General features: G+C 38.0%; 2 protein-coding genes across 3 annotated transcripts; one reads left to right on the forward strand and one right to left on the reverse strand.

The window, feature by feature from the left end:
* The first annotated feature begins 2,459 nt into the window (after positions 1 to 2,459).
* LOC103954302 lies at positions 2,460 to 6,651 on the forward strand. 2 transcript variants are annotated; one of them, XM_009366113.3, is made up of 3 exons: positions 2,460 to 3,073; positions 3,226 to 3,383; positions 6,000 to 6,651. In XM_009366113.3, exons 1-3 carry the CDS (start codon positions 3,037 to 3,039, stop codon positions 6,516 to 6,518), a joined length of 714 nt encoding a protein of 237 aa, XP_009364388.1. In that variant the 5' UTR covers positions 2,460 to 3,036; the 3' UTR covers positions 6,519 to 6,651. The 2 variants fall into 2 exon arrangements, with proteins under 2 accessions (XP_009364388.1, XP_048425096.1); XM_048569139.1 differs by having other exon boundaries at positions 2,467 to 3,073; positions 3,249 to 3,383.
* An 809-nt stretch (positions 6,652 to 7,460) lies between these two features.
* LOC103954300 (expansin-A4) lies at positions 7,461 to 11,006 on the reverse strand. The gene is made up of 3 exons (XM_009366112.3): positions 10,751 to 11,006; positions 10,121 to 10,439; positions 7,461 to 8,141 (listed from the first exon to the last, which is right to left on the reverse strand). Exons 1-3 carry the CDS (start codon positions 10,902 to 10,904, stop codon positions 7,832 to 7,834), a joined length of 783 nt encoding a protein of 260 aa, XP_009364387.1. The 5' UTR covers positions 10,905 to 11,006; the 3' UTR covers positions 7,461 to 7,831.
* Positions 11,007 to 13,349: the final 2,343 nt, after the last annotated feature.

The following is a 13,349-nucleotide window of genomic DNA, read 5'->3' on the forward strand; positions in this document are numbered from 1 at the left end:
TTCTAGGGCTATATACAAAAGGAGGTACCGTAGATAAAATGTTAGCCTATTATCTTATCAATTGTCATTCAATTTTGTTTGAGATTTTCTAATACTTTATGATAAATTTCAGTAAGGTTTTTTTTGGTTTATGTTCTCAAATGTGGAATTGTGGTCATTCTCATACCTATCCCAACATATCAAAACTTAATTATAGTATTTTAATGTTAAAGAAGTTACGTAGTTGAGATGTATAGCTTGATGAATGTGACACGTATCCTCTAAATCGATGTACATAATTGTTGGATTTTTGGATGGGCGAGCCCGTGAGTCCCACTCTAATACTGTCTCCAACTTTATCACCTGTCAAATCCGTCAGGTGTGAAGTTTTACCACAAAAAACCACAATGTTAATTAAAGTAGGGCAATCATATTTAAACCCATGATTTTCTTTTTCACCCACTGGGATTTCAACAATAATTCCATCTAAGAGAAAAATGGCGAGGTATATACGGAATTGTGCAAGTTCAGAGTTCAAACTAAACTCTGTTATGTATCTAAAGTGGTAGGCGGCGTCGTGTAGTTACCTTTCCACCTCTGCACTTAGACATTTGGTGGCTTGGTGGTTGCAAGTTCAACACATTTACGCATTTATTATTTGTCTATCAACTTGCCTGCATTTTTTTTTTTTTACAAAAATAGAACTATTTGCATGTCCCGTTTGAAATAACAATTGAAACTGTGATACTATACGGCCCACTGATTGAGTTTATATTCACCATGAAGCAAATTAGGACAATAGTTAGCCTCAAGTGTCATCAAATAATCCGATGAGGTGTTAGATGACATATCCATGCTCCGCCGCACGGCCTGGCCTGCAAGTTTAGACCGTGACCGTAGAATGTTTGACGCTGCATGAAAGTAGTAGATTGGTCATTAGACGGGATATGACTTGGTTTTTAGAAGCAGATGAGCTGCTGCTGGGCAAAGATGGAGGCATTGCCACCGGCCAAGTGGAAGGTGGTTATGATAGACCTGAATAGGCCGGGTTAGCTCAGGACAAGGATTACAGAAAACAATATAGCAGACGTCTGAAGTATTTAATTTAGAAAAGTATAATTTAACAGGACAGATCCTTCATTCCTTGGGGAATCTCTCGTTTCTCAGGAGGTCTGATGCCGATATGAATAACCAAAATACCATGATTTTTTAGTTTAGCTATCAATGGAAAAGTCAACCAAAACAATTCTAGAAATATTACTAATTCAAATTAATTACATGATTATCACTTAATTCTACCATGTTTTTCGACCGAGCGACTTTTTCTTGCAACCAATTGATCAAATTTTCCGGTGACCAATATGACCTTCAAATTTTCAGGCGACTGACAACTTTTTTCAGTTTCAATGTCACTCTCTAACAATGACCTTCAAAAGAACATGCTAAGTAATGAATTTTCTCATAATTTCTCTAATTTTATTGTATTTACATATGTGAAAAAAAGTAAAACTCACACAACAAAATATAATTAAAAATGAAAAAGTTGCACGTATTTTTTTAAGTCATTGTGTAAAAGTGACTTGACAATTTTCAGCGACTAGAAAAAATTTATAACCACAAGGACTCTGGCCGACAACAATTTTTGAAATTGGCATTGGTGGTATGTGTATCACGTGCAATGGGGACAAAAATATAAATGTTTCTATGTAAGTGTATTTATTCACAATTTTTAGAAATGAATAGTGGTATTTTTCCTTAAAATCTTTATTGAAGGGTGGTATTTCATCTGAATTTGCCTTACTTTTAACTTTTAGGGGTGTGGTGTTGTTGTATGCAGCATCCTATTGCGATCAAAGAAAAGATAACTCCTATTCTTTATTTTGTCTAAAACAAATAAAACCGAAAGCCCTTCAAGTGCTATAGAATCTGTAGCATTTGTAGAATCTTCTTGCACAAGTTTTGATGCAATACAAATTTCTGTTTCTTGGCTGTGTCCCAGCTGTGAACAAAAACGAGTTCCTTAACTTACCTGGAGATTAACAACTTTTAGCCGAGGGTTATTAGGCAATGACGGTCTCAGAGGATACTTCTCCTCCACATACTAATCCAAACACATTGTACTTAGAACAAAACTGACGATACAAACAAACTGATAACATCAACAACTCCTTAATCAGTGAGTCATGAGAATCACATGGACAAACATATATGGACCTCGAGTGCAACGGTAAATGCTCTTAACCAACTAAGCTACAAGCCTCTCCCTTTGTCCTATCCTTTTATCATAAACTTGGCTATTGCCATACGCCTCCTGTTAGGGTACATAGTAGAATATGAAGGTCTATGAATTCCTCCTTATGGTGTTGAATTCACCCGCTCATGCCACTGTGTGTTGTGATAAAGAGTTGATTTAAATCACATCTATTAGTCTTTCTTCTTCAACTCATGGTGTCCTGAATTCCAACCTCTTATTCTTCTTACTGTAAAATATCGTTTATATTAGGAAAAAACGCTAATTCAAATTGTTTTTATTTTCATGTGGCAGAGATGAAAAGTGGGTTCGGCCCACCAATATACTTGCTGGTGGGCCTGAGCAAAGTAGTCCACTTTCTTCTTCTTCGTTGAGAAATCCTCCCGAGAATTCCGAGTTCTCTGTTCTACTGTCCAGGTCAAACAAACACTTCTCAGATTTTCTTCTCTCACAAAACCCAGCTCTCATCTCACCCCAAAAATGGAAATTAAATAAATAAATAAATAATATTAAACCTGCTCTCCTTATGAATTCATGCAACAGAGCTAATTGGTGGGCTGGGGAATCGAAGCCCCCTTCACCTCACCGCCCTCAATTTCCATCACAGTCACATAGTTGACTGTAAATTCTGCTTCTTTCTTCAATCTGCTTCTGCTTTCTGCCCAATTGTCAAAAGCACTTTTTTTGCATGTGGGATCTTCTAATTCCCAGAAAATTGCAGTTTCAGAGATCCCCAGATTCCCCACAAGCTTAATCTGCCAGAAAAGCACAAAACCCAGGTGGGTTTTTTGTGCTGGAGTTTTGAAATGGCCAACTGCTTAGAGGAATTGGATAATGCAATTGGTGAGTTTTGAGTTTTTATTAGGTACCCATGTTTCCATTTGCCTTTGATAATGGCTGCATGTTTTAAATTTCATTTCTTTTTGTTACAATTTGATTGGCCTGTAGTAGCTTACTAGATTTATTTTTGTTCTTTTTTTTATGCTGTTAAATAGCAAAATTGCATCAAAACTTTCAGGAATTGAGGTACCACCTTGAGAAGTCGTTCTTAGAGCAGGGCAGGGCCCTGTTGAAATTTGAAGCTCAGTGGAAAGATCTTAAGAAAGATCACAGCAGAGAAAACGAGCAGCGGCAAGTTCACCTGCAACAAATGGTATATTCTTATTGTTCTCTCAACTTAAATCAATTAACTTTGGTTTTGCATATGGTGCATTTTTGTGCAGTTTCAATGTGATCTGAATTTTAAGTTAGTGCATTGCCATTGGGATTTTTCACATTTGTTCAAGACTTCTAGTTGTTCCAGTACTTATTTGATGTTCAACGAAAATAAAAGGATCTATCGATACTCCTCTCCTGCTTGGTTCTGCATCAAACTTGTACAAAGTAATCTTTCCAATAGAAAACTATGGTTGAACTGAGTTTTTAGAACTTTCCAAACACAAAAGAAATAAATGAACTGAGATTTTTATATAGAAATTTGATCATACACCTTGTCAATCCAAATTTTATCTGAACATATTCCAATTAAAAGACATAACTGAATATCTAGGGTTATTCTATCATATCAGGACTGTATAGGTACATCTATTGTTCGTGTTGAGGCAAATGCAGTGGTGGGTTAACTTCTGTCAACCCATGGATGTTTAGTCGCTGTTGTAATCCTTGTAATTCTTGCGGTTGCATTCCCTCATCACTTAGCTTTTGGGGCGAGTGGTTATCTAACATTGTATTAGAGTCTTGTTTGCAAGAGGTATTGGGTTCAAAACTTTTGATCTCGATGCTTGCTTCTATGCTGTGTGAATGGTGCATGGTCAGGCTGCAATATTATGTTCTTTTTCTCCTTCGATCTGTTTGTACCTCCACATGCTGCCCATGCTGCATGTGAGGGAGGGTGTAAGCTTGGCATCCCTTGTTCACCCATTCCCTAACATCAAGCTTTTGGGACCAGGGCCTGTGTAATCTGTCTGTATGGTAGAAGAATCTGAATATGGCATGTTGTATGCCTTCCCAATTAAAACTTCTTGCGGGGAGATTCAATCAATGGAAGAATATTTATTAGGCTTTGTTACAGTTATGATATGCGTCTAGCTTCCCCAACCACCCCCGCTTCTCCTTCTTTCTTCCCTCCTCTTTCCCTCCTTATGATATGCCTTGTGTTTCAAAATACCCCATTCCATCAAGTCTGTTGTGTTTTTGTTAACCAAGTTGATGTGACATTTACGTGGAAAAAATTTATGGACATTTTGTTATTATTTCATTTCCTTATTGTGTTTCTTTGTGGTATTTAATGGTGTTCAATGTACTTCCCTAAAGCATTTGAATATAACACTTTTGTCAGCATCGATTTTTCTAATATTCGTTATCATTTTCAAAGACCCCAGATATGTTTAGCTAGCTTCAAAGTTCATGTTATAGTGACAAATTCCCCTTCTACACTTTGTCGGAAAATAATCGAAGGGGCAGAAAAAGTTTATGTGGCTGCTTAAAATGGCTGAAACCCCACAAAATTAAGAGAATAAATATGTGCCTATTTATTTAGAAAATCAGACACATAAGAGAGCAGGAATGGAACGATGCGTAGCCCAGGTCATCTCAGGCATAAAAAATAAAAAAAAATCATTTCTGGCAGCTTTTTAACCCAGCCTACTCCACTACCACTCCATTCTAGTGTTCTTTTCTCCCCTTGTGTAGTACTGATAGATTGACCACCAAAGATAGCAAATGGTCTGTATTCCTTAGCTGTTAGCTTGTATACTAGTCCATAGGAAAATGAGTTTAGGGGACAAAATGAGTTTCAAGAAATAAACTCATGGCTAGTCCATTGGAAAAGGGCTAAGGCATTCATTAGTTGCCAAATGCCCCAAAGGCATAATCCTTTCTGTTGTCGTGTACACCTCATCCCTAATTCTTTTAGAAAGGGTGTAAACCTCTCATGCAATGACTTTACTATTATATTTTTGCCGTGTTCCAGGCCTACATAACAGCATTAGGTATGCACCTTCCAAATGTAAAAATAACCATAAGAAGCCGGAGGAAAACCCCATTATCCCCCAGATCGTCTGAAAACATTGGAAGAAAATTTCCTTTTAGGTGTCCTGTTGGGAATTTAGAAAGCTCTTCACTGCAACACATGATATTTCTGAAGAAAAACAGTGCCTTGGACAAGATTTTGGCACCAACACACTAGCTTGGAGGAGGTTTCAGTATCATCCCACTAGCTTAGAGGAAGCTTTATTGTTTTTACCTTTCTCTTTTCACGTTTCTTCTTCATTCTTCTAGTATTACTTGGTCTGTTTTTTTTGTGATTATTTGGAGCTTTTCTTTGCTAGTCCATTTATCAGGTCTACGGCGTTTTCACTGCTTTTATTTTGATGTGCTGATATTCTGTTCTGCTGAAAAGCTATTTGGTATGGGGTTGATCATTATGGTTCAAAGCATATGCTTTGTGTCCCCCTGCAATTCTGAAAACAGCAACTCAGATTACATTGATCACTGCATGCATTGCATATCGTGCTGTATGCTTGTTATTTCAAAATTAATCTCAAACGGTAGACAACAGTTACGTACTGCATGTCCGCAACCTTTCAGGGTACCCATAGAGACTTTTATCCCTGCATGGTACAAGGATCCGAAAATAGCTGTTAGCAATCAAATTCAACCGATGGGAGAATATTTATTATGGATTGAGTTTATGTCAATCAGTGGATGCATTGCATGTGTTGTATTCAATGTATTGTTGTTCATGTCAAAGTTAATCACCTTCTTTCAGGGTTTCTCAATACCATCAAATGGGACAGATCACTATGCTTCTGCAAATCCGAATGCTGCCTCATGGAGTAACACTAGTGCTCGGCCGGCTGGAAATGCTACTCCTCGTCCTTCTGGAAACGGTACTCCAAAACTGCATTGTGAGGTATGCAATATTTATTGCGACACCAAGGATGTACTCAACAAGCATAAACAGGGAAAAAAGCACAAGATGAATTTGGATAAGTTGAAGGGCAAAAAGATCCCTGGAGAAAACAGTAAGAGGAGAGCAGCTGATCAACCTCGGGAGGATTTAGAAACTAAGAGAAGGAAGGTTCTTGAAAGCGGGGCAGCACCCGAAGCTTTAAGGACTTGCGCTTTATGTAATGTGGTCTGTCTTACTGAGACGGATTTCAATAATCATCGCTCCGGACAAAGGCATGTTGAGGCCGCTACTGCGGCGAGGAGACATGGTGCTGGAACAAGTGGAGCAAGCAGCCACTGGCAGTCGCAGTGGAGATATCAGGGTTGGAATTCATAACTAGTAGGACTGCAGTGAGGCTCTGAGCTTCATAACCAAATTATTTTTTCTTACTTTTTGTAACTAATTGCCTAAAAGATTCTAAATCTCAAACTTCAGACCCATTTGGTAATCATTTCAGTTTTCGGTTCAAGTTTTCATTTTCTCTGCTACAAATGTGTCGGGAATGATACACAAAATGACAATTAAAAACCTCACTTTCAAGGTTTGGTTTGCAACTAATCTCCTTCCTTTCTCCGTCCTCCCTCCCTCCGCCTTTGTTCGTTATAATTTCTCACATATACTTCCCGTCTTTATCTAGCACAAAAAATGAAAACCAAAAACCAAAACGAAATGTTTATCAAACAAACGATTGAAACAAAAGGCGAAACCTTGAAGTTGAAGCTCAACCAATTTGAGAGGAGGAAATTGGCTCTTACTGCATTGTAACTTTACTTTTGGTGTTGGAATGGAATCCAAAGATGTTTGTCCTGTAAAGTACAGAAGAAGATGGAGAATAACTTCACCATACACACAGCCCCAACCCCACCCATGTGCAGGTTTGGTATTGATTTGACCCATTTGGAGTCATGGGTTCACTAATGGGAAGCTTCCCCTTCACCATATGTTTCGCGATTTAGGCGCTCTTCTTTTAGGCTGTCTGCACTTTCAAATATAATGTTTTACTCATTCGTTTGCAAACTCTTTTTGAAATGAACCGGAAATTTCCCATTCGAGTTTTTTTTTTTATTTCTAATGTCTTTCGATTACATTGGAAAGAGAACGAATCATCGGCCTATCCTAATCCTGATTCATTTTTCCAATCTCTTCATCGTTCGAGCAAACTCCGAAATCTTACAAATGCTTTGCTTATCCATGATAAACACAATCATGTAAAGTTTGTTGAATTAAGCTAAAATTAGCAAAATGCCAACTGAAAGAAACCAAATGAACAAAACAAGATTACTACAAATACACATCTCATGCATATATAAATATATAATGAGGATATGAATATATTACAACTTTAATTTTAGCAAAATATTAATATGGTGCGGGCTACAAATTCTCTGCAGCCGCCTCAACCTCTCCTCCTCCTACAAATTTAATTCCCAAATTACCCCTTTCACTTAGTTACTTTGTTATACCCATATTACTACACATCACAACCACTCACAAAAGTCACACCAAATCCCACCAAACAAAAAGTCAAACTTGCCCCTGAAGCACTCTCACATTCTCCAACACCCCTAGTCAAAAACAGCATCTAGTAGAAAAATCTTTAAAGTGGCGGGAAAATCATAAAAAATATGTTGACTTTTGGGGTTGGTTTTTCAGACTCTGAAGTTCTTGCCGGTGAATGTTTGACCGAACTGCCAGTTGGCCGGGACGATGTTCCAGGAGGTGGAGGTGCGTCGGTCACTGCCTGTGACCCGGAAGGACAGCGACTGACCAACCAAAACGGAGTTCGACTGCCAGTTCTGGCCCCAGTTGCGGCTCATGCTCATCCAGCCAGTCCTGGCGCCTTTCACGCTGACCCGCACGATATCCCCTGCGCCCGCGACGTTGCTGATCAGAACCAGGTTGAAGTAACGGAAGCCGTTGATCGTGAACCTGATTCCTCCCCGCTTCCGGCACGGCACCCTGCGGAAAAAAGTCAAAAAACGTGAGGGTATGTTCGGAATTCGAACTTGGGAATGTTAACGTGGATCGCGGACCGTGTTTTATGGTGGGCGCGAATAAATGAGCGAATCAAAATTGACCACTAAATTGGTCTTTTCACATTGATCAACGAGTCTCGGACTTTTGGGCACTGCTTTGGTACGGTCTCTGGTTTTTCTACATAGGAAACTGTGAACTATTTTTAATCGTAAGATTTACTGGTCAAAAATGTACGTACGGTGCAGATCTTGTCGTGGACCAAAAAGACCATAATCCAAGAAAAAGGGGTAGGTTTGGTAGCTAATGCAAGTTTAGTTGAACTATAAGTCAAATTTTATTTATAATTTGAAATGTTAATAACAACTCTACTTTTTAAGGCATTCAACTGGACTTAAACTTGGATAACGGGGCAGACACACAACATTGACTAACAGACTTAATCGACATTTGCATAACAACTTTCTTAAACCTTATATTACTAGGCTCGTTGTTTACACAAGCGATGTAAGCATTGTTTTGCAACACAACATGTCAGACAATCTGATAAAATACGTTTAATTGCACGACTAGGACGCGCGTGTGATCTAGTGGATAAGAAAAGGCCTAGAGTTAGGCCAAAGGATGACATAATAGCAACTGAGACACTTTCTTGAAATCTAGTAGCATATGTTAAAAACTAGGGTTTTTTGGGGAGTTAAATATTCCTCATGCCATGCCCATTAATTTGCTTTCAGCATTTGGGACCAATTGGGAAAACTTCAAACTTTTGAAAGTGACCAAAAAACGACCAAAGAGCCGAAATTGACTAACCTATTAACTACCATAAGAAAGAATCAACTAAAAATATCAAGAACTTGGGGCAACAAGTCAATTTCAAGTGAGCTCTTTCCACATGGTCATTAAACAGATTGATCAAATTCTCTATATAGCGTTTCAAGTATCACATAGTTCGAGTTTTTTATGCATTTGATATTTGTTCAAAAATATAAATAAAAACGATTAAAAAGCCCAGAATATTACTCAGAATACCATAGACATTCTACAAAAGCAATTAAAAATCAGACCAGGATCCAACTCACTTGTACCACAAGTGTGACCCACAAGACTGAGAAAGGTTAGAAAAAGCTTTAAAGGAAAAAAAAAAAGAAAAGTAGTCTAACTTGTTTCATATGAAAAGAAATTAAATTAGAAATTTAATATCTTACTGAATAGAGTATTAGATTTCTACAATGTCTCTCGGATTTGAAACTCTTATTTTTAAGTTATTGTAAATATTTTGAACTTTTCCTCCTCCTTTTAATAATGGTAAATTAAAAAAAATGAAAAAGAAACACTCGCACTACCAATATTGGGAGTGCAAAAGTTAGTGGCAGTGATGGAAATAGATGGATTTCCAGTACAACTATATAGCAAAAAGTGGTCTAATTGGAAATTCCGGAAACTGCATTTTCACTGGGCTAAAAAGTTAGACGTAGTGTTTTATAATAATGACATCTAATCGCACACGCAAGTTGCACCCGGCTTCTCTCCCTTCTAACTTCTCGTACATTTTCATCCTCTTCTATTTTATACGATCACGGTTAAGTTAAATCAATATTTTTTATAAAAATAATAAGATAAAAAAAAATAGTAATATAAAATATTGATATGACTTATCCGTGACCACACAAATAGAAGAGAATCAGAATATATGGAAAGTGGAAGGACAGAGAAACCAGATCCACGTAAGTTAGGTCAATTAGCTCTTTAAACTCACGGTCAAATCCGTTTATGTAAAAAATAGTAATTAATTTAGTAAAAAAAAGTTTCAAATACTTCCAAATCCAAGATTTTTACTCTCAAATTGTTAAACAAAATAGCCAAACCTAAAAAATAGAGCAAGAAAACGGAGAACAAAACAGAGCATAAAAAACAGAGAACAAAAACAGAGCTTAAAAAACAGAGATGTGAGCTTTACTAACCTACGGTAGGCAACAGGGACGATCCCAGCTCTGTACTCGGCAATCTTGAGGAACATGGGCATGGCGAGGTCGAAGTGGGGCCTAGGAGGGTTGCACCATCCGCCATTGTCACTTGGTTGGGCAAAATTGGGAGGGCAAAAGTTAGTGGCAGTGATGAAAATTGATGGACTTCCAGAGTGGCACCATCTGGGGTCGTTTGAGCACTTGATCTCAAAGCAGGCTCCGCAGCTGAGGCCATTGTTGAACAGTGCCGTGCTCAGGGCTCCGGTGTTAACTCCGTACCCTTGGCTGTATAGATTTCCATATCCACAAGCCCCACCTTAAAAACACAATATTTTTTAGTTAATTAGTTGACAATTAAGCTTGATTAATATCTTTGTCGTAGATCTTTAAGGGGTTTTGTTCGATTCTGTCAATGTGACGATATTTTAAACCAATCAGGCATTATCACGTGAGAATGCGGTAATGCATGCAGTGCATGATAATCAGGCAGTATCACGAGAGAATGCCATAATGCATGCAGTGCATGATAAGCTTGAGATATTAGAATGCGGCATTTCTGTGAACATTGCGAAAAAAAAATAAAAAAAATTTTGAGGCAAAGGGCAAATGCAGGGTTTGGTGACGTACCCATGGTTCCGGAGGCGTCGGAGCCACCGTAGAAGGTGGCATGAGCGCCTTGCCATGCGCCACCGGTGTAGACGCCCGGAATTCTTGCTTCAGCCACCCACATTAGCGAGATTAGTAGAGTGGCAATGCAAGTAGAAACACTCACCACACCCATTTTCTTTTTCTAATTTTCCCTAGAAACAAACAGAAAATAGAAAGAGAGAGAGAGAGAGAGAGAGAGAGTCAGTGAGGTACTGATTGGGTGAGGGCTTGAAGGAGGGGGTGGTGGACTACTTATGGAGGTTGGTTCCAGACTTGGGACGTCATCAGGGGCTAATTTTGGAATTTCAGATTAAATGAAAAAACAACAATCAACTCAATCCCATTCTCAATTTTTGGAGCGTGCATATTATCAGCCAATCGGGCTGCCTTGTACGGATAAGCGTGGGACCTGCATACGTTATTCTCCCATTTCCCAATCGGTGGGAGGTTGAGTTTGCACGCTCTTACGCGCGAGTGGTTATCTTTCTTGCTATTTTTTTCCTCTCATTTTTTTCCTGGAAAATTTATTAGGGGTTGTTCGATTTTCCTTGTTCCACACCTAAAAACTCGTTTTGCTTTGTCCTTTGTCAAAGGCACATACTCACCATGCACATGCTCTTCATAAGTAACCACAAAAGAAGTATATATACCTCCAAATAGAAATTAATTATGAATAGATATATATATATATATACACACACACACACATGTATGCATTCTTGATTAAGAGAGAACAAAAGATTAGATACTGTTTGGCTCCTCCTTGGAAACTGTAATTCTAAATTTTTTCTTATTGCAATTTAACGAAAAAGTTTATTGTGTATCGACTCTATCGGGTACACCCGTTACTTGTCGATTACTAACATAGCAACTCACCATCATAGTTTCCAACTTAAAACTTTAGTCTCATCCAATCTAACCTATGATCTTTGGCTACACAGGGATAAGTTCGCCCTAGCCACTAGGCTACCCAAGAGTGGGTAGTATCCCTAGTCTTTGAATCGTGTACGTAATGGAACTTAAATGACATGCGAAGCAAGTATACCTAATGTGACATCACAAATGGAGAGAGAGAGAGAGAGAGAGAGAGAGAGAGAGAGAGGGATAATTAGGGCAAAGGGCAATTTGTGGAAAATAAAATTTTTGAACCTTAAATTGGGTACACAAGAAAAGTAAAAGGGTTTGTTTAGATCTGGACTCAATGGGAGAGCAACTTTGAGTCATTCTGAAGTTGAGCCGTGATCAGCGGCTGTGATTCGAGGACATTCCTTTAGCTTTGGGGGACCAATCAAAATATTTTATGGGGCATGAGAGGGATAGAAAGTTATGCAAACACAATCTAAAAGCCCCCACCCACTCAGCTAAATATTGCATTGCATATGGGTGTATCGGAAAAGAGTGGGTGCAAGGGGGTGCCCAAAGCAAAATTCACACCCCTAATGACCAACTAGAAGAAGAAACTAATGAGAGTTTAAGAGTAGAGAAATTTTGTGTGTACTTTGGATATTGTCATATGTTGATACATTCCACGTTATAATATGAGTAGACGACAGAGTTGATCTATGTCTTTTTTATGAATGTATTATTTTCACAGTAATTCTCATTATATTGGAGATTGTGATTGGGTAAAATAGTAACACTACATGTTCGTATTTGGGAGAACAACTTACATAGAACATATTCATCACTATGTCGTGTTCAAATTCAATAATGCAATACATAATATTGTGCTATTGAATCAAAACGTCAAAATAACAATATACATATTCTATATAAGTCATTCTTATTATTTGGAAAGTAAATGCTAAGGGAACTCTCTAACAAGTGAAGCCCTTCATGAACTATTCGTCACCTCTCAATTTAAAGTCAATTTTGATGTCAAACATTATGAAATATTGTGCTAAAAATATGAAGGTGACAAAGAGTTTATAGAGTATCTCACTTTTAAAAGAGTCCTCTTAAAATTTTTGTACGAGAATACACAGAAATTTCGTGAGATTGGAGATTGGAACTGAGAGAGCATCCAACGTGGGTTGTAGGACCCATTTAATCCCGTAATCATCGGTCCATAGACTCCGCTGGCTTTAACTGTGAGTGGGGGCTCAAGCACAATCACAAACACAATGGCATGCAGCACATAACAATAAGCTAATTAATTATAAAATAACATAATTATGCCTCTCAATCTCGAGCCACAACCCCAGCAAGCAGTAATATAACAGACTAAACCCCATTGTTTTTGTAGAGTCGTAGACTAAACTCCATTATTTTAAATAATTACATTCAAACATGTAAGTTCCCTTTAGCTTATAACTTTCTTTGGCTGAATGCAACCTAACCACATGGGTGGCTCGCGTCGGGATTAGTTGTGAGCTTAGATGTTTAAGGCTCGAATATTTATTGAGCGAAAACAACATACGTGTGGTTTACATGAAATATGTGGTAAGAATAATATTTTTAAGTTATATAGGTATTTATAGTTCACATTTTAGAAGCGAATCCCACACAAGTCATAGGTACATATCAAAATTTTAACATATTATGTGAGTTGTAGATGATTGTATGTAATCAACGTTGC

Source organism: the organism of the source record quoted next, unplaced genomic scaffold, assembly GCF_019419815.1.
Source record: "Pyrus x bretschneideri cultivar Hongxiangsu unplaced genomic scaffold, Pyrus_bretschneideri_v1 Contig5, whole genome shotgun sequence".
Lineage (NCBI taxonomy): Eukaryota > Viridiplantae > Streptophyta > Magnoliopsida > Rosales > Rosaceae > Pyrus > Pyrus x bretschneideri.

Bases quoted from the DNA above. Each gene is read 5' to 3' on its own strand.
- LOC103954300 (XM_009366112.3), bottom strand. From the start codon at position 10,904: ATGGGTGTGGTGAGTGTTTCTACTTGCATTGCCACTCTACTAATCTCG. The intron at 10,440-10,750 runs GTACGTCACCAA...TGTGTTTTTAAG, and splicing joins CGACGCCTCCGGAACCATGG to GTGGGGCTTGTGGATATGGA. The intron at 8,142-10,120 runs GTTAGTAAAGCT...TTTTTTCCGCAG, and splicing joins GTCCCTGTTGCCTACCGTAG to GGTGCCGTGCCGGAAGCGGG.
- LOC103954302 (XM_009366113.3), top strand. From the start codon at position 3,037: ATGGCCAACTGCTTAGAGGAATTGGATAATGCAATTG. The intron at 3,074-3,225 runs GTGAGTTTTGAG...GCTGTTAAATAG, and splicing joins GGAATTGGATAATGCAATTG to CAAAATTGCATCAAAACTTT. The intron at 3,384-5,999 runs GTATATTCTTAT...ACCTTCTTTCAG, and splicing joins AAGTTCACCTGCAACAAATG to GGTTTCTCAATACCATCAAA.